This window comes from Peromyscus californicus, unplaced genomic scaffold (assembly GCF_007827085.1).
Source record: "Peromyscus californicus insignis strain IS unplaced genomic scaffold, ASM782708v3 Scaffold_6__1_contigs__length_162567912, whole genome shotgun sequence".
Taxonomy (NCBI): domain Eukaryota; kingdom Metazoa; phylum Chordata; class Mammalia; order Rodentia; family Cricetidae; genus Peromyscus; species Peromyscus californicus.
The window spans coordinates 82,964,360-82,985,146 of record NW_026294584.1 but is presented as its reverse complement, the minus strand read 5'-3'; the positions used below and the strand labels follow the sequence as shown (position 1 = coordinate 82,985,146).

General features: G+C 43.2%; 1 protein-coding gene and 1 long non-coding RNA gene across 4 annotated transcripts in view; one reads left to right on the top strand and one right to left on the bottom strand.

Moving 5' to 3' along the window:
• Nucleotides 1-20,787, top strand: part of Il12rb2 (interleukin 12 receptor subunit beta 2) — an 87,050-nt gene that overhangs the window by 20,517 nt on the left and 45,746 nt on the right. For all 3 annotated transcript variants that reach the window (XM_052721316.1, XM_052721314.1, XM_052721313.1), the window contains exons 7-10: nt 174-358; nt 1,339-1,481; nt 5,976-6,126; nt 14,847-14,926. In XM_052721316.1, the coding sequence (XP_052577276.1) occupies nt 174-358; nt 1,339-1,481; nt 5,976-6,126; nt 14,847-14,926 (559 nt within the window). The remainder of the gene's footprint in view (nt 1-173; nt 359-1,338; nt 1,482-5,975; nt 6,127-14,846; nt 14,927-20,787) is intronic.
• Nucleotides 1,363-20,787, bottom strand: part of LOC128099412 (uncharacterized) — a 45,417-nt gene continuing 25,992 nt past the window's right edge. Inside the window, exons 2-3 of the long non-coding RNA XR_008214510.1 lie at nt 11,322-13,021; nt 1,363-1,471 (exon numbers count right to left, since the gene is read on the bottom strand). This is a non-coding gene — a long non-coding RNA (uncharacterized LOC128099412). The remainder of the gene's footprint in view (nt 1,472-11,321; nt 13,022-20,787) is intronic.

The following is a 20,787-nucleotide window of genomic DNA, read 5'->3' as shown; positions in this document are numbered from 1 at the left end:
GAGGAGACATGGTCTTATACATAAGAACAGGATTCAAGTATATCCCCTAGTAATAAGACCAGCCTTGAAATGTGTCTGGAATTTTTGATGTTACAACATTGTATTCTTTTGTAGTAATTTCAGGAAGCAGCATGTAAAGTATATTGCTAAACAGCCTTGTGTTTGGATTACAGGTTAACTGGACCAAACAATGTGACCTGTCAGGGCCTATGCAGCTGTCAGAATTGTAGTCATTTGAATCTTGGAACCACTCTAACTTCTGATTTAGCTGAATCCACGTTCACAGTCAGTGTCACTGCCATCAATGACCTTGGAAACTCTTCTTCATTTCCATTTACATTCACATTCTTGGACATAGGTAAATTTGCAGTTTCTCAGGTTCGTTCACTGGCACGTGAAAAGTACCTTAAAGCTCACTCAAATCTTCTATGTGTAGTTGTTTTAAAGGAGACAGGAGCTGATGGAAAACAACCAATGGGTACAGACAAAGTTCATGGCTTTTTGATGCATGAGAAAGAAGGACTGGCCTGTGGCCGTGTAGGGGTGGCTGCAGAATGGGACCTTCAACTTCATTCTCTTAGAGAAGTCATGAGTTTCTGACTTCTTCCCATGACAGAAGCAGCTGCCAGTGACACCACTAACTGAAGAGTGTCCCGGGAGGTCTTACAGGTGTCCTTTTATCCCATTGGCTACCCTCACTGTGCACACTCTGCATACAATGTGCCAAGATGCAGATGTATCTGCTCTGAGAATGCTAGCCTCTAGTCCTGGTCCCTGAAAACTGTAACGAACCAGTCCCAGCACATGTGTGAACAATAGAACTGGCCTAGCTAAATTAGAGGCCAAGTTCAAGTATCCCAACTGGCAACCATCCAGATGGACCTGCCTGTCTGTCCTGCCTATAGTTCCTACTCACACTGTGTCTCTCTCCCTTCCTGTGGTATCTCTTTGCTATTTGCATACCTATTTGCTCTCCACCATTCTCCTCATCCTTCTGTCTCTTGAAAAACTGTTTGTGTCTACACCACCATCTTTCCCTGTGCTTTTCTGGTTTTCCTGTATTTTTTGCTTTGCTTTGAATTTTCCTAACATTTTTTTCTCCTGAAGTGGTCACTACTCGCCACCTCTGCCTTTGCAGTCCTTGGCATACTGGTTTTCTTTAAATCCAGTAAGTGGGGTCAACACATCCACTACTTGGTAAAGATGAGGTTGGGTTAAGGGCAATTATCTCAATGGCTGAGAAGTGAAACCAACATTTTAAATAGCTCATGTCAGTCCTTAAAGCAATAGCCGATCATAAAGCCTGACTTGAACATTTTGATTTGTTTCGGTTACCAGTGAGGCCTCTTCCTCCGTGGGACATCAGAATCAATTTTCTAAATGCTTCTGGGAGCAGATGTATCCTGCAGTGGAAAGATGAGCAGCAAGTGGTGTGCAATCGACTCAGATACCGGCCTCGGAACAGCCGGTCCTGGAATATGGTAAGAGTGTTCAAAGGGAAGGGAGAGAATCAGTAAGGGCCTCAACATTGCTGCACAGACTTGTCATGTCAACAAAGCAGGGAGTTTAAGAACTTCAAGCCTGGAAACACATATTGGAAACCCATCAGAAAGTTGTTCATACTTCCGTGTGCTTTTTAAAAATTTTGTGTGTACAAGCGTTTCCCTTGCATATATGTGTGCCTTGTGCCCCCAGAGGCCCGAAGAGAGCATCAGATCCCCTGAGGCTGGAGTTGCAGGTCGTTCTGAGATACCATATGGGTGCTAGGAACCAAAACTTGGCCCTCTGCAAAGGCAACACGTGCTCTGAATCACTGAGCCATCTCTCTGTTTATTTAGAAACACTGGAGGGGCTGGAGAGATGGCTCAGTGGTTGAGGGCATTGGCTGCTCTTCCAGAGGACCTGGGTTCAATTCCCAAGCAACCACATGGCAGCTCACAACTGTCTGTAACTCCAGGTCCGGAGGATCTGGCACCCTTGCACAGACATACGTGCAGGCAAAATACCACTGTACATAAAATAAAAATAAATCATTAAAATTTGATAAATTCTAAGAAAGAAAGAAAGAAAGAAAGAAAGAAAGAAAGAAAGAAAGAAAGGAAGGAAGGAAGGAAGGAAGGAAGGAAGGAAGGAAGGAAGGAAGGAAGAAAGAAAGAAAGAAAGAAAGAAAGAAAGAAAGAAAGAAAGAAAGAAAGAAAGAAAGAAAAAGAGAGAATGTGAGCCAAGCAGTGGTGGCACATGCCTTTAATCCCAGCACTTGGGAGGCAGAGGCAGAGGGATATCTGTGAGTTCAAGGCCAGCCTGGTCTACATAGTGAGTTCCAAGACAGCCAGAGCTACACAGAGAAACCCTGTCTTGAAACAAACAGAAAAAGAAAAGAAAGAAAGATTGGGGTAGGGGAGATGGGTCCGTGAGTAAAGAGCTTGCTGAGCAAGTGTGAGGACCTGACTTTGGATCCTCAGAACCCTCACTAAAAAGTGGGGCGTGGCAGCATATGCATGTGATCCTAGCACTGACACAGAGACAGGGGGACATCTGGAGGGCACTGGTCAGCTCTCCCAGTCAGTCAGTGAGAGCCACCTTCAGTGAGAAACTTTCCTCAAAAAAAAAAAAGAAGAAGAAGAAGAAAAGAAATACAGTGGAGAAGCAGTTGAGGAAGACACTTAACAATGACCTCGGGTCTCACGGGTACATATACATGCAAAGACACATGTATGCCCCCCACACAATGCACACTTATGAACAAGTATACACACACACACACACACACACACACACACACACACACACACACACAAGAAATATCTTGATCCCTGATCTTGAATTTTATTTTCATTGTTCATTTTTGTTTATTTACTTATTTATGTGGTGGTGTGTGTATATATGTGTGCGTGTGCGTGTGCGTGTGCGTGTGTGTGTGTGTGTGTGTGTGTGTGTGTGTGTGTGTGTGTGTGTGTATGTGTGAGAGAGAGAGAGAGAGAGGCATGGAGCAAGGAGTGGGAGGCATGTAGAGGTCAAAGGACAGCTGATGGGAGTTGGCTCTACCATAAAGATCTTGGGGATCAAAATCAAGATGTCAGACTTGTCAGCAAGCCCCTTTACCCACGGAGCAATCTCAAGACATCCTTAAAGTCTTTTCTTTAAACAGCAGGTTTGGTCGGTTGATTGGTTGTTTGGTTTTAGGGGTGCTGGGAATTGAACCCAAAGCCTTGCCTGTATCAGACAGGTGTTCTGCCACTGTGCTACTTCCCAACCCTTACATTTTATTTTACTGTTGTTGTTGGTGGTGGTGGTGGTGGTGTGTGTGTGCGCGCGCGCACGCGTGCGTGTGTGTATGTGTGTGTGTGTGTGTGTGTGTGTGTGTGTGTGTGTGTGTGTGTGTGTGTACATGTGTGCTGCAGTATATACGTGGAGGTCAGAGGTCAACTTTTGGGAGTCCATCCTCTCCTCCCACAGTGAGTCCTGGGTGTGGAACTCAGGTCATGAGGCATACCCAGCAAGTACCTTTACCTGCTGAGTGATCTCACAGGTCCTTATTCTGACTGTTTTAAGCCAAGGGCTTTTATAAACCTATTTTTAATAAATAATTTGTTTCTCCTTATTCTTCTATCCCCTTTCTTGTTTTTCTTTTTTAACATTAAGAACATATTGGAGGGGCTGGAGAGATGGCTCAGAGGTTAAGAGCACTGACTGCTCTTCCAGAGGTCCTGAGTTCAATTCCCAGCAACCACATGGTGGCTCACAACCATCTGTAATGAGATCTGGCACCCTCTTCTGTATACATAATAAATAAATAAAAAAAAAAAAAAGTAGGTTAAAAAAAAAAAAAAGAACATATTGGAAAGAAATATTAGAGTATGTACTCAAAGGCTTATATGGAACTAGATATTCCCAAGGAAAGGATTGCAGTTTGATATATTAGGCACTACACTGTGTGTATGTTGGGGGGGGGGGGTGTTGGGAGTGCATATGTGTCATGTGGAGGTCAGAGAACAACCTTGAGTGTCAGTCCCCACCTTTCAATTACACCTCATTTGAGACAGGGTGTGTTTCTGGTTCTCAGATGCATATAACAGGTGAGTGGTCCATGAGTTGTAGCATTCTCCGGTCTCCTGAACTACCTCACTGCTGGAGCCTGGTGTTACAAGTGCCTGTGCCTGAATTTACACATGTGCTGGAGATTTGACTCGGGCCCTCACATTTGATCAGCAAGAACTTTACCCACTGAGCCGTTTTCCCAACCTGGCACTACCATTTTTTATAATAATAATTAAAAAAAAACGTAGGATTATGATTCCTTCAAGAATTTTTGTAAAGTACAGTGGCTTATGATAATACAAAAGGATTGGCTCCACATATAGTTGAGACTCAAGAGAACATGAAGGCGCACGCCTTCAATCCCAGCATTAGGAGGCAGAGGCAGGCGGATCTCAGTGAGTTCAAGGCCAGCCTGGCCTACAAAGTGAGTTCCAGGACAGCTAGGACTATTACACAGAGAAACTCTGTCTTGAAAAAAACAAAGAACAAAGAGAGAGAGAGAGAGAGAGAGAGAAAACAGGACTAACATTTTTTTCCTGAAACCAGTTTTATGTCTATGGTGTAGAAATTTTCCACGTGGCTTTAAAAACAGATTTTTGGACTAGTGTGATGGCACACGCCTATAATCCCAGTACTCTGAAGGCTGAGAGAAAGGGTAGAGTTCAGGCCCGTCTGCGCTGTGGACTGTGTGTGCCTGTTGCTCATGGAAGCCGGAAGAGGGAGGATCCCATGAGACTGGAGTTACAGACAGTTGTGAGCCACCATGTGGTACTGGAAATTGGACCCTGGTCATCTGCAAGAATATCCAATGCTCTTAACCAGTGAGACATCTCTCCAGCCCCCAACAGACAGACTCTTAATCTCTAGAGATTTTTTTTAAGAGAAACTACTATATTAGATTAACATCTCATATTCAGTAACCTTACAATTATTCATTCTCATTGAATGGTAGATCCAGAGAATTAAAAGGTCATCTCATCTAGATTGTCCTTTCAAGTTGAAATTCTCTGTATCAGGCTGGAGAAATACCTCAGCAGCAGAGAACCTAGCTTTGGTTCCCAGCACCCACACTGGGTGACTTACAACTGCATGTAATGTCAGTTCCAAGGGATCTGATGCCCTCTTCTGACTGGCCTCCTCGGACCTCCTGTGCACACATGGTGCACAACCAAACACTCAGGCATATATATACATGCATGCATACATACATGCATACATACATACATCAATCAATCTAAAAATTCTTTGTATTATCCTTTCTGTATATGAGCTTTGTACTTGCTGAGGACACGCTGCACCACTGAGCTGTCTCCTCTTTACGTCCATTTGCTAAATGGGCACTTTAGTGACCTTGTCTATTCTGCTGTTCTATTCTGTCCTACAAGATTGCCTTAATGAGTAAGAGCATGTATTTGTCACTAGAGCCTGTGGAGGGTAGAGTGGAAGGAGGAGACTGAGGAAAGGAGTGACATCAGGCTCGCCCTTAGCATGTTAACACCTAAACAGCTGGAGTGACCTATGATGTACTTCAAAGCAATCAAAAGAGTGTGAAAATGCTTACTATTTTCAGATTTTTTTAATGTCTATGGTTGTTGTGCACAATTTATTTCTGTATACCACATGCATGTTTGGTGCCTACAGAGGCCAGAAGAGGGCATCTGATTGGATCCCCAGGAACTGGAGTTACAGATGGTTGTGAGCTGCCATGCGAGTCCTGGGAATGGAAACCAGGTCCCCTGCAAGAGCAGCCAGTGCTCTTAATCACTGAGCCATCTCTCCGGTCACCATGCTTACTGTTTTGTGAGGAGAGGAGCCTTATCTCCTTGCCTTGGCCATTGCATACCCTCTGCCCATACTAGACTGGCACAATACACAATCCACTCTCTAAAAATGCACAAGCATTGTCTCTCAGTGAAACAAATCTCATCTGATTCAAGGTTAACACTACAAATGCCAAAGGAAGACACAGCCTACAAGATCTGACACCGTTTACAGACTATGAATTTCAGATTTCCTCCAAGCTACATCTCTCTAAAGGAAGCTGGAGCGACTGGAGTAAGTCACTGACAACGCGAACACCCGAGGAAGGTAGGCATCCAGCCAAAAATGAGGTGGAGGAAGCAGAAAAAGGGGGCGGGAAGAGGCAAAGTCTCCCTTGGAGTAGACTCTTCCGGGGCATGGGCTACAGAAACTGCCCAAGAAGGTACGTTTATGGTGCTAAGCAGTTGAGCATGAGACTGGTCCTACCCCTGTTCTCCATCAGTCAAACCATGGCTTTGTTAGTGTCCAATTAAGTGTGTTCTTATTCCTCTTTCTGTCTCAGTACCTGTTATTCCCCAAAGCTGTAGCCAGTAATTGATCTCATTTCTTTGATGTATTTTATCTCTTTGGTTCTTTGAAAATTATAAATGATTATTTAGAAACTATAAACCATACTAAAAGTTTGAAAGAATTTCTGAAGACAGTATCCTGAAATAAAAGGATTGTCCAACAATCCTCTTTCTTCAAATGCTGCATTGCACTTCTTCAAGCCTGTGATGTTATCCTGCTTAAAGGAGCCCGTTGTGCCAGGACTAGGAGCAGCATAACCAGTTCAAGTCTTTATCTAATTAGTGGGCTTTTCCTTTCGATAATTATTGAGAAGTCAATTTCATTGAAATATGAGCAAACATTTTATTGAAACAGAAATTCTTACATAATCTTTCTGTCATATTAACAAATTGTTCTCATTTTTATTAGTTCCTTAAGAGTTTTGTGTAATATATTTTGATCATATATATTACTCCCTCCCCCAACTCCTTCCAGATTCATAACTAACCCACACAATTATGTCTTCTTTTTCCTGTTTGTTTGTTTTAAAAACCCATGAAGCTCCATTCGTGCTGCCCATATACTCTAGGATGTGTGGCCTTCACTGGAGAGTGGTCAACCCACTGAGAGCCACACACCTTTAGAGAAACCTGACTCTCCCTCTCCCAGCAGTTATCAATTGCCAAGAGCTCCTCAGCAGGAGACGGGACTCCATGCTTGCCTCCCCTCTCCATGCTGGAACTTTGTCTGGCTTGAGCTTGTACAGCTCTTGTGCATGCTGTCTCAACCACTGTGAATTCAAATGGGCACTGGCCCTGCTGTGTCTGGAAAACACTTCCTTCCCGATATTAACAACCCTTGAATACACAAGAATCCTGTTTCGTTTTGTTTCTTTAAGCACTCGGTAGTGGCATAGTATAGAACTTTTCATACTCTTGTGGGTATTCACTCACCAGAGAAGATTGCTCGGACATGGGTTTAAGCCAAGAGAAACTCTATTAGCTGGCCAGCGACAACACTGCATGTTCAGGATCCCAGTGCAGCCCTGAGCCTTTTTCAGGGTGAGCTCTTAAGCACAAAAACCATGTTCTGGGTTGACACAGTTCAGTTAACATGAACAGTTAGCCAGAAGCAGAACTACAGAAGCTAAAAAGCAAGGCCAAAACATTTTGAGACTTTCCCAGAACTATATGGGCTTTGATGGATTAGGTCTTTGTTTTAGTTGTGGCCGGTGGTGCTGAGTTTAACAGCCTGAATGGTACTTCCATCATGGAGTCAGTTGTGCTAAGGTTTGGGGGCCTAATCAGGTCTGAGGCACTGTTATGATACTTCATGTAAATTTAAATCAAAGAAAAAATTACAGGAATGTAGTCAATTGCTTATTACTATCTAGAGTTTTGTTTTGTGAGACAAATTCTTAATGGATGGCTTAGAACTCACTGTGTAGACCTGGGTGGCCTTGAACTCACAGAAATCTGCCTGCTTCTGCTTCCCAAGTGCTAGGATTAAAAATGTGCACTGCCACACCCAGCTGGAGTTTTTATAATACTGATGTGAACAACTAAGTGATTATTTATGAAGGTGGGAGTATGTGTATATGGGAAGCAACCTTGTGATTGAGCTGCACTCTTTGAGCTCCTAATAGTTGGGGGTTTTGTTGGTTTTGTTTGTTTGTTTTAAGACAGTGTCTCACTCTGTAGTTCTGTCTAGCCTGGAACTCAATATGTAGACCAGGCTGACCTCGAACTCAGAGACCACCCCACTGCCTCTGCCTCCTGAGTGCTAGGATTAAAGGTATGTGCCACCACAGCCCATTTCTTAATAGTCTTTTGGTAATTGATGATCTATCAGTGATGAGCTGGTGGCATCCAAGGCCCCAGAGAGGCCTGATACCTACTATGAGACTATTACACCCAATATAGAGTTTGGATAATAATCTTCATGTCTTTTGGTAATTGCATTTCTCCATGTAAGAAAATATTTAAAATGGATTTATCTAGTGAGTGATAATACCTCGTTTTCTGACTAAAGATCACATTAGTGACCCACGTGCCCCTCTGTAGTCTAGAGATTTTTCTTTGCACTCTTTAATGTAGTTGGAGTAATTTTGGTTTGTTTTTTTGTTTGTTTCAATACATGGTTTCCCCGTGTGGTCCTGGCTGTCCTGGAACTTGCTCTTTAGACCAGGCTGGCCTCAAACTCAGAGATCTGCCCCGGCCAGCAGGGTGTCAACGGGGGTGACCCACCTGCGGAGAGAATGAAAGGGACAGGGATACATGAGAGAAGACAGCAAGACAGTGTTCTGATCAAGCTGCAAATTTTATTCTCCTCAGCAAGGCTTATATAGCATGGGAGGGGGAGGGGGCAGGAAGGAGGGAAGGGGTGCACGACGTGCCCTACGTGCAGGTGAAGGGAGACGTGCAAGTCATGAGGGTGTTGTGCTAGGTGGTAAGGTCACTGGTCAGGGCCCATTGTTCTGTTGCTATGCTACCTGACCTACCTGACCTGTTCTTTATCTTTGGGAGCATCTGGTTTAGGGCAGGGGCTTGTTCTCTGGCCTAGCTAGTACTTTTCCATGGTCTATGTTTGGTCCCTGACAGAGATCCATCTGCCTCTGCCTCCTGAGTGCTGCGATTAAAGGCATGCACCACTCCCCTCAGTGTGAAGTAATATTTTTTAAATACTTCATAGACTTGATTTTGTTTGGACAATGCAGATAAGATTTTTCAAATGTGTCATATTTGATATTCAAATCCAAAAGAAAATATGGGTCTAGACATCTGTAAGCTACATTATTACATCACATGGGTCTGAGCTATAAACTACAGAACCTCAAGGCTTATGAATCCTTGTCATTTATACACAGATTAATGGCTTACTTAGATGTATTGAAAAGGATTTATTTTTTTTTAGCACTTACCTGATAAATTCAGACTTCTCCAAGGCAAGCTAGTAACTCTAATATACTATAAATAAGCCCCCAGTCACTGTGAGGCTTATGTGTGTTCAGAGCAGGGCAGACACTCAGAGAACTGAGGCGTGGTTTACCTCAGCCTGTAGGCTTCCTTTCGACGTCTGCGTCTTGCTTCTCTGTGTTTGATCTTTCTGTGGGTACTCGCTGCTCTTACTTTAAGCTCTGTGGTTGACACCCCTTACCACTCTTTTCTGTCATCAGTTTCTTTTTGAAACACCAACTGACGTAAACCTAAACGTGTGAAAATTTTTTTTAATACTTCTTCCTTTTAACCCTTCTAAGTGTCTAGTCATACGTAACTCGCTTTACTCTCTGAAACTGTGAATGATTTGTGAGAGGGTTCTTTTTCTGAGGGCTAAACTTCTAAAACCTGGGAGGAGCATGGTGTCCCCCGGTGGCCCAGGTGTGGCTATTTGTGTCGTTCCAACTGAGTGAAGACTCTCTTCACTGCACGTGGGCCCCTTCCTTTGGTGTTAAATTTGACTCCTGTCCTGGTCTTCAGAGAAATGACCACTAAGGAAGGGGAGGAGGAAGGAAACCATGTCACTTTCTGAGAAACAGTTTCTCATTCAACATCCATCAAAAGCAGTGTTGACTCTGGGGACTTGAAGCCAAATTTTCTTTCTAGTGAAAGAACATTCATAAATTTGAGCTCAAAAGTATGCAGACCTGTGCACACGCAACACTCACAACACCTAGCAGAAGGCTCCACTAAGATGAATAGGCCTCCTTTTATGTACGTGACTCTCTGTGTACAGGTTTGAGTGCTACTCGCCTCAATGAATTTGGGGGATTAATTATGGAGGCATGGCATGCTTATCTTCAGATCAGAGTGGCAAAGAAGTGCCTCATGTTGTTCTGACAGCACAGATGAGTGAAAGATGCCCAAGAGAGAGAGATTTAGCAGCCCATTACAGCCACCCTTCCTCACATTGAGAAGCCAGGAAATTCATTCATTCATGTGTTATACTAAACTATTATCACCATTAGGGTAGATGTAAACAATTAAATACCAGAGTTATTCTAACATCTTAGAAAACAAGCCTTTCATCACAATGAAGCGTGGGAGTTAGCAATCAGTTTATCTGCAGATCCAGGAAGTTAATACTTGTAGCTTTGTAGACCATGTAGTCTCTGCAATTATTAAAAGTCATTCTTGAAGCAACTAAGTAGCATTGGCATCGATCAGAGATGTGACTGGATTCCAAAAAACTCCATATATGAGTACCAACATTTGAACTTTACATAATTTCCATGTAAATTGATATTTCTGATGTTATAACCACTTAAAAATGCCAAGCAACTATTATTGTTTACAACTTTACAAAAATGAGAATCAGGCTGGAATTGGCTCACAAGCCGCGGTTGTCAACCCCTAGAATAAGCTCAGAGATTATCATGCTTCTATCTCTTTGCCTAAGGTTGGAGAAAATGAGAATGAAGGTCTTAGTATACTACTAAAAGGATTCACATGCAAACATTTCATTGGGGAAGTCATTTTTGATCTAGCCAGAGTCCAGACCTTTGCCTCTTTTTCAGTCTTCCCTAAGGTTGTCCCTGTCTCTAAGGAAATAAATGCCTGTGCTCAGTTATTTGATACACGATGGCCACCCCAGTACTGGAAAGTGCTTTCTGTTGTAATTGAAAGCATGGCCTACAAGAAATGTGTTTGCATCAGGAGCTACAGCTTGTGCTGGGACATAACAACAACCAGTCAGAACTTCAGACTCCAGGAGCTGCAATTTATCTTTCAAGGATATAGCAAAATTCCTGGGGGAGGCAACGCCAAGGTTAAGCATAACCCCAAGAGGAATCTGGTAGCCTTTTTACATTTCTTCACTGCTAAAAACTAAAGTTCATGTTCCCATAAAATTCATATAATGAAGCTCTGCTCTGATCCCTGATAGGATAGAATTAGGAGGTGAGACTTTTGCTGGTAACTGGATTATGAGTATGAAGATGTCAAAAGGAGAGGAAAACATATCTGTCTCCTACTCACCCACTTCCTGTGTGAGGATTCAGCAAGAAGACAGCCACACCAAGCAGGCTCTCACTAGGTTCAGATCTAATAGCACCTTGATTTTCACTTCCCAGCCTCTAGAACCATACAAACAGACGTATGTTGTTCAAGCCATCCATTCTATAGATTCAGTTAACAGCAGTCTGACACAAGGTGTTTTGTCTGGGATTTACAGTCTTCAAGGTCTTGCAGTGAGGAAAGGAGCAATTGCCCTCTTGAAATGTGTAATGTGCTTGAGTTCTCGGAAATCTCATGGTCTTGGTTTTTTGTTGGTCTCTTGCGCTATCTTTCTCTTCTCATTCTCATCCGTGATCTCATCACAAGTAGGACAACATTAGCACTTCCAGATTCAACACCTGTCATGTCTTCCCACTGGTCGCACTCTCCCGGGCTGTGTATTTCTCATCCATGTGTCTCTAAACAACATCTAGCGTTCCTTGTTTGAGCTTTCTGAAAGTTGCACTCTCTGTATTACCTACAACCTGCTTTTCCCATCATTACTCTAATTCCTTCATAGTAGAGTGGATGAAGCAGCAGGAGAGAACTCGAAACCCTGGTTCCCTCAGCACTTTCTCACACATAATCATGTCTCCAGAAAAATCCTTGCATCGGAAAAATAGAATAGAAACAACTTCTTGACTTGGGATGCTAAGAAATGCAACGAAATGAGAGCGGAGAAGTATCCACTAGACCTGGTGACTGGGACAGCCTGTAGCTGTGCGATCAGTGTGCATGGAGGAAGCGATGTCACATAACATGGGCGGAGAGTGCATGTGTAGTGCGGGAATGAAGGCAGCCACAATGTTCAACTCCTTCCAAAAAGTTCTGTGAAAGACAGAGATGGGAGCAATATCGAAAAAGTATATGCTATTAAGAAATTCCTTGTTTTTCTCTTGGGGATCAGACCCAATGCAGTACATTTGCAAGAGAATGATGAGGGTCTGAGGGAGGGGCCGCTGGTGATCCAGGGAAGGCAGTCTGAGTCCTGTGCTGGAGAGCACCACTAAAACTTCATTTACATTTGTTCTGGAGTTTGTAGAGGGAGCATCAGTGCAGAATTTGATTCCCAGTCTGTAATAATCTGTTAGGTGCTAGATCTTTAACAAGCAATCTAGTGAGCAATACCTTTAAATCTGTTGCCAATATGTAATTAGTTGAAGGTGTTATTGCTGTGAACAAGCCAACTGATTTGATACTGAACACACCCAATCCTAATTACATGGTCAATGCCTGGACGATGTAATTTGTGGAATGTTCAATACAGATCTTTGTTCAGTATAGCAAACTGCAAGGGGAAAAGCAGGCTCTTTGGAGATAGCAAGAGCTGGCCGCAGCTCTCAGCTTTGTCAGGTATCAGCTCTGAGTCTTTTGTCGATCTGGTCTTTGCCAAGCTCCTTGTCCACAGCTGTACAGCAGATGTCATCATGCGAGTCTGCTATATCAGAAGAGGGCTCAGTGAGACCATGTACACGGCAGTGTCTAAACTTTCCCTTGCACTTCGCAGTGGTTAGTGTCAGTTGCCTGTACTTTTTAATTCTTGGGACATGAACTCTCAGATACAAGGCCCAGGCTCAGTTCCTGTGGCACTCTTTCATGTCCTGAAGAACTGAAAGCATTTCAGAATGCTTTATGAAAGCTTTTCTCATTTTGTTGTCTTTGCTGAAAGAGCAATGTTACCCCTAATAGGAAGAGAGAAGGGAGAAAGGGGCTTTAGATAAATAAAATAAATAAAAAAAGCAAAACAAACACACACACACAAGTAGAAGACAGAAGAGAGAGAGAAGAACCACAGAAGAGGTCCACCGGAAGGGGAATGTGAATTTCATAGAGAAGTCACAAGCTTTTTCAGAGCCAAGTCACTGCCTGCTGCAAAGCCCAGACCGGGAGATAGGATCAAATAGACCCATGCTCAGAGCCTGACTTCCATAACTATTAATTGTTAAGTTTCTTAACCACTCAGCCGCTCAGTCTTCAAATGAGAAAAATGGCAACAGCTAAACACCCCGTGGAGGCACTCTTCCTCTAAGTCCTCAAAACAGCCCCCATGATAGAGAGCCATCAACACCATCTGACAGCTGAGGAAACCTGCTAAAGGGCGTGTCTGTTAAAGGTCACACAGCAGGGTTCTGTGGTAGACAGCCTGGTTCCCTGGTACCCCTTGCGCTCCATCTTCAGTCCCAGCAGGACATGAGGAAGGTGGTGCTGCGAAGAGCCCTGAAGAGCCCGGCAGGCCCTTGAAGGGTGCTGGCACAGGGCTGCCCGCTTTGCCTTCCCTTTCCCACTGCTAGTCTCTCCCCAGCTGTGTAGCTTTTGTTACTATGGTTACTGCCCAGGTAGCAGGCGTTACTATGCTAGAAAGTTCGTTCAGGGCTGAGAGGAGCTACACTCCAGAAGGAACCCCAGTGCGGCCTCACCTCAAACATACTGCAAGTTCCCTGTGAAGGAAGATGGGTTGGGGTGACAGCAGATAACTTCAGTGGTTGTTTGTACCGGTTGTACACCTGGCTAAAAGCAAATCTGTCAAGTTGGAGAGAAACACACACACACACACACACACACACACACACACACACACACACACACAGACATACACACACACACACACACACATACACACACACCCGCACACAGACACACACACACACACATACACACACACATACACACACATACACACAGACACACATACACACACACATACACACAGACACACATACACACACACATACACACAGACACACACGTACACACACACAGACACACACACGCACACCCACACACGCTCTGCACAGGGCTGATTATTCTCTTTTTCAAGTGTGTTTGCTTTTCTCAAGTTCAGTTGTACTATATTCAACCATTGTCTTGTGGCTTGAAGCTTATTTCTTCTATTTGTTCGGCTTGTGTTTTGACATCAAATGAATAACATTGCCTGGTTTGTACCTTCATCACTGAACAACACTTACTACGTCCTAAATACTCTACTCAGCATTGTGGCTTCTAAGTAAAGGAGATGTGCCTTTGCTCCAAGTAGATCACACCAAATAACCACGCTTCGGTCTAAGTTTAGGACTGGAGTAAAGATAAGGCTTGCTATTTGTACTTGTGTTTTGTGTTCTTACAATACCTTGGTTTCCTTTACATCCTTGCTTTCCCACATTCCAATAAAAAAAAATAATCACACATACCTTGAGTTTTTTTTAACTTAAATACTTATGAACAAATGAAATGTGAGTTAATATATTTTAAAGGTAAGTGAGGAAATAAATTTTCTTAGTATTTTTAATTTTTTTCTCTTCAAAGTATCCATCTTTTCTTTTTTTTTACTTTTGTGCCAAAGGTATACATGTTTGCTTTTAAATAAAACAGGAAATACTAGATTACAGTGAAAATTGAAATTAGCCTATAATCCTATTTCCAGAATTATCTATTGACTTCTAAAGGTTTTCTACTGTGTATATATCTATATTTACGTGAATATGTGCTTTTCACCCCTCCCTCCATCAGAGCCTGTTGGGACATTAGACATCTGGTACATGAAACAGAACATCGGCTCTAACAAACAACAGATCTCTCTTTTCTGGAAGGTAAGCTTTCAATTTAAAACTCAAGGAGAGTATATACTTAATAGAGTATGAGAACATGTCCTTCTGCTTCCATTGTGGCTTCGATGTGGCACTTTAGGGACATGGGAGCTCAGACGATTCCGTGATACCTGACTTAATGTCATCAGCACTCCATTTGAGTTCCCTCTTCCAATGTTCGCATCCTTGCTTCATCCCACTTCCGTGACCAGCATTTCTGTCTCTAAACTATACCCTCCCCTTAGCCACCACTCCTCCAAAACTGTGCTCCGCAGAGACTTTCTGTCTTATTGAGTCATCCTCAGGGAAGAAAAGATGAGAAAATTGAGAGTGTGGATGTTTAGGAATTTTTCCCACAGTTATTCAAAGAGAAAAGGTTTTAAGAAGTTGAAAATAACCTAAGTGGTAATGGAAAGCGACCCTCCTCAGCAGGAACAACAGAACACTAGAACCCGCCTTTCTTATGAAGAAGCAAAGTTGCATCTGGGCTGAAAGCCAGTATCACTACCTCATTTAATTCTCTCAACCGCCGTGGGTTAGGTACCAGATAGGAATATCTGAAAAACCAGAGAAAGGTAGTGCATGCCTAGGGTCATCCAGTCACTAGGTGGAGACGGGGACTTGAGAGCCTCTCTAAATCTTTTTCTACTACTTGATGAGTCATCTTGGTTGAGTCAAAATACTGTTTGAATTCAGCTATGACTGCATGCTCACAGGACAAGGTTTCCAGGTGAGGTGTACTATATTTTATTTCTCAAAGCTCCTTCCCACCTCCCCCTACCACACACACACACACACACACACACACACACACACACACACACACACACACACACACACACACACAGTGTCTGGTACAAGAGAATCTCTTAAAAATAACTTGTTGCATCATGACCAAGCCCTTCACTTTGAAACTAACATTGCAGTTCAAAATGAAGCTGCTTCCAAGAACAATGTTCAAAGTAAGATATGCTGAGAGCCATAATTTGTAAATGAAAAATCCAGATTGGATGCTTTATAATAAGGCCCAAGTGGTACTGCACTGGAGGGAGGGCTCAAGGGCATGCATATGAGGGTTCTTTAACAACACTGGAACACCCCATAACTGCAAACAGGGGTACCCAGGAAGTTCAAAGCAGAACTCCACCAGCCTGTGAAGACAATAACAGAGTGTTATTCTTGAATGAAAGGAAATGTGAAATTGGTCTTATACTTTTATAGGGTGTTTATGTTGAGTGGGTGCAACCCCTGTAGGGAGAGAGTGTGTGTGGGTGCAGGTGTAAGTGTACTCCCATGAATATCTGTGGGTGCGTGGGTGGGTGGGTGCATTATGAGATTGTGTCACGTATGTGTGAATGTGTCTGTATGGATATAAGGATGAGTGTGTACATAGGAGTTTGTATATATAAGGGAGTGACTTGTGAGCCTATATGTAGGAATGAATGTGTGCATGCAGGTAAGTGTGTATATGAGTGAGGATGTGAGTGGGTAGAAGGTAGCATAAAGTGTGTAGATGTGTGTCTATGTGAATGTGTGGAGTGCTAAGTTGAAGAAGACTTTACTTCACTCTTACGTTTCCACAGTTCATCATTTTCTCGTATTTCAGTTTCTCCTGAAAACTCCACTTCCTTAAGAAATATCTGTCCTTTGTAATACTTTTATTATTGTCGCATGTGTGCACATGCGCAGATGTGTGCAGAAGTCAGAAGACTTGGGGGGATCAGTTCTTCCCTTCCACCATGTGGGTCGCAGGGATCAAGCTCAGTTCATCAGCCGTGGCGGTAGTGCCTTTTCCTGCTTCCACCATCTCACTGGCCCAATAACCTGTCCTTTTTCTTAATTCATAACTATTTTTAAAAGTAGGCCCTATCTTGAAGCCCAAAAGTTTTAGGTAATCTAAGAAATGGAAGAAATGCAGTACAGAAGAAATGCTGTTGAATCTGCGGCAGGTTCTGCACTTGTGTGGCCCTACACCAGGAGCATCCCGTAAGCCACTTCCTATTGTCCAAGGCTTCATGCCATTTGCTCTGACTGCACACCTGTTTGAACCCATGACTCCTGTGTGCCTTTCTTCCAGAGCACACATCCTTTAAAGGAAAGCTCTCTTCAAAGTGTGGGTTTAGATGGAGCCCGAAAGAAACATGGCAATGTGTTAAAGTCACATTGGCCTTTGTACTTGCCTCTTAATTTCCTCAGTATTGACCACAAAAATTATGGTTGAGGCCCACTGATATGGGAAAGCAATATCTGTGTCCAGATGAAGCTCTTTCGCTGCCTGGAGGGCCAGCATCCAGCAGCACAGGGGATGCCAAAAAAAAAAAATCCATGAAAGTGGTGAGAGCTAAATCTTTCTATCTGAGGGGGTAATAAGAAAGAAAACACACTCTTTCTGGTGGTGACTGTCTCTTCTAGTTCATCTTGAAAAAAATCTTCTCTCCTCTCCTGATGATCTCTCTGTCTCCACACGGCTACATCTCTCTTCTACACAGCTACACACCTCTCTTCACACATGTCTCTTCTACATATCTCTCTCCTATACATCTATCTTCATCTCTCTCACAGGAGAAACTCTGGACAAATATATGAGTTACATTTTGAGGGTCAAATAACATTTTTTTGAGTAAACAATAAAGAAACAGAGCCATTTTTGTAACACATGAGAAATCACAGACTAGAGAAGTCACACTGACTGGGCATGGTGAGTAACCATGGCAACTCTTAGCTATTAGCCAAGTTCCCTGATGCACACTCTGTAAAGCAAGCATGTAAAGTTGAGTGGTCAGTGTTCCTTGAAAGAGAGTGACATTTCACTGGGCGGTGGTGGCGTACGCCTTTAATCCCAGCACTCAGGAGGCAGAGTCAGGTGGATCTCTGTGAGTTCGAGGCCAGCCTGGGCTACCAAGTGAGTTCCAGGAAAGGCGCAAAGCTACACAGAGAAACCTTGTCTCAAAAAACCAAAAAAAAAAAAAAAAAAAAAAAGAGAGAGAGAGAGAGAGAGAGAGAGTGACATTGAAATTCGGGACCTAAACAATAAACAGTTAGTTGGCTGAACCTTAAGCCTCGTATCACAAAAGTGAGATTAGGAGTGTGTGCAGAGTCAGTTGCCGAGAGAATCTGTGCAGGGAGTTATGTCATTAATGTTATTAGCCAGGCTTTTGCAAGCAAAGCAGTGGCACTAAAGTTGTTTCATGCCTGACCTTGGGAGCTTGTCCTTGTGCATTTCATTTGCAGGGGCAACGAGTCTGCTTTGAATTTGCTCTGAGGTCTTAAATCAGCTAATTGTGTAAAATCTACAACTGTCTTTGTAGCTGAGAATATTGTCATTTTCCTATGTCAGTCTGAGCTATGAAAAATATCCTGGTATTATTTCAATTCATCAAAATTATATAGCTTAAGAAGAAATAATCTTCCTGACCATCCACAGATATATGTGTGCCCAGTAGATGGAACATGTATATGAGATAAACACACAGGCAATGGGGAAAATAACCATAGCTGTTTTTAGGGAAGAAATGTAGTGGCACATGAAAAAAAAATAACAGACAGAAGCAATCAGTTTTCAGAGGTTCCTCCATCACAGAGTTATTCATCTGGTGGGTCGACACCTGAATTACTGATTGCCATCTGTTGTATTTATGTCATAGCCCACGAAAAAGCTCTGCTTGCTCAAGAGCTCATCCATTCTGCCATCCAAACAAGTGAGCAAGCAACTCAGAGCTAGACATTTGCTGCCTGATAGAATATGGAAGCTCCACCCAGGCCTTGCATCCCAAAGTTCACAGACCATCAGGGGAACAGACATAGGAGCAGGGTGATAAGGATATTTGTGGGCTAAGGAAGAGTTCAAGTGTGATCAGAAAGGCATTCTTGTCCATCACCCAATAGATCAGGAATAAACAGTGAGAAGCAGGGAAAGGATGTCACAGCCAGTAAGACTAGAGCTAGACCCAGAAGCATGAGTTCCCAGGACAAGGGTGACATTTGTTGGGAGACCTGAGACTGAAACTTCATTATGGAAAGCACCACCTTGGTGAAACATTGCCCTGTGGAAATGGAAGACAGACAAGCCACTTAACTTATTTAGAGATTGTTTTTAGTTTCAGGGATTGTATTATTGTTCATTATTTGAGACAAGGCTTCACTGTGCATCCCAGGTTGACTTTGAACTCACTATGGAGTCCAGGCAGCTTAGAACTTGCAGCAGTCCACCTGCCTCGGGTTCCTAAGTGCTGAGATTACAGGCCTTCTCTAAACAACAATGACAACAAACAAAAAGCAGCAACAAGAGTGCCCTGGGGTTTCCATTGCTGCTACAAACACAATGACCAAAAGACAAGTTAGGGAGGACAAGATTTATTTGGCTTATACTTCAACATTGCTCTTCATCACTGAAGAACGGGACAGGAACTCAAACAAAGCAGATCCTGGAGGCAGCAGCTGATGCAGAGGCCATGGAGAAGCGCTGCTTATTAGCTTGCTTCCCCCTGACTTGCTTAGCCTGCTCTCTTATAGAACCTAGGACCACCAGCCCAGGGATGGCATCACCCACCATACGTTGGACTCTCCCCCATTGATCACTAATTGAGAAAATGCCTTACATCTGGATCACATGGAGGCACTTCCTCAACTGAGGCTCCTTCCTCTCTGATGACTCTAGCTTGTTTCAAGTTGACACATAAAACCAGCCAGGACAACTGGCCCCTTGTCAACTTGCCACGCAAACCCATCACTATTGAGCCACAACTCTTCCTTTCTTATTTATCCCCAAGTTCTCACATTAAAAATCATAAATAATTTTAAAAGTCCCACAGTCTTTACAAATTCAAACACATTAAAATTTCAGCCTCTTTAAAATATACAATGTCTTTTAAAAGTTCAAGTCTTTCAGTTGTGAGCTCTTTTAAAAATCAAAATTAAATTAAATACCTTCTTCAAGAGGGAAGAACCAGGGCACCATCACAATCTGAATCAAGTCAAATCAAACTCAAACAGTATAAATAACTTAATGTCCAATTATCTGGGATTCATTCATGATCTTCTAGACTCCTGAAAAGGGCTATGGTCACCTCTCTAGCCCTACCCTCTGCAGCACACACAGGTTGTTTTCTAGGCTCCGGCTGGCTCCACTCCACTGCTGCTACTGCTCTTAATGGTCTTCCCATGATACTGGCATCTCCAAAACACTGGGATCTTCTGATGCAACTGGGCTGCACTTTCACCAATAGCCTCTCATAGGCTTTCCTCATGGTGCCAAGTGTCAACGTCCTGGGCCTTCAACTGCCATCAAGGCTGCACCTGCACCAAAGGCCTCTCCTGGCCTCTCACAGTGACAAAGCCTCAGAAGCTCTCCAATGACCCCTTCATACCTTTAAAACTAGTACCACTTTTGACTCTTATACATTACCAAGTCCAGCTGCCAGCACAAGATACAACCTTGGCCACCCCTGGAACACACCTTCTCTGTGCTCTCAGGAAATACTTCTCAGATTTCACCTCAGTGATGCTAGTCTCTTCTTAATCACCACCAATTTCTTAGCTCCAGCCAACCAGCATCAAGTATCCCAGCAAAGCAAAATATTGCTTTAGTAGTTCTGGTATCTTGTTGATTACAGCTGATTCTTCAGCCCCAGCTAACCAGAAACACAGGATCTTAATTAAAAATAACAAATGACCCTAAAAGAGTCTTTAAACTTCCCTCTGAAACTTCACAATCCAGGCCTCCATCTTCTGCACTGCTCTCAGCGTCTTACCTTCCAAGCTCCTAAAGAACATCCCAGAGAGTTTTTAACACTCAATGGTTCTTCTAGTCCCAAGTCACAAAGTCCTTCCACAATCTTCCCCAAAACATGGTTAGGTCTGTCACA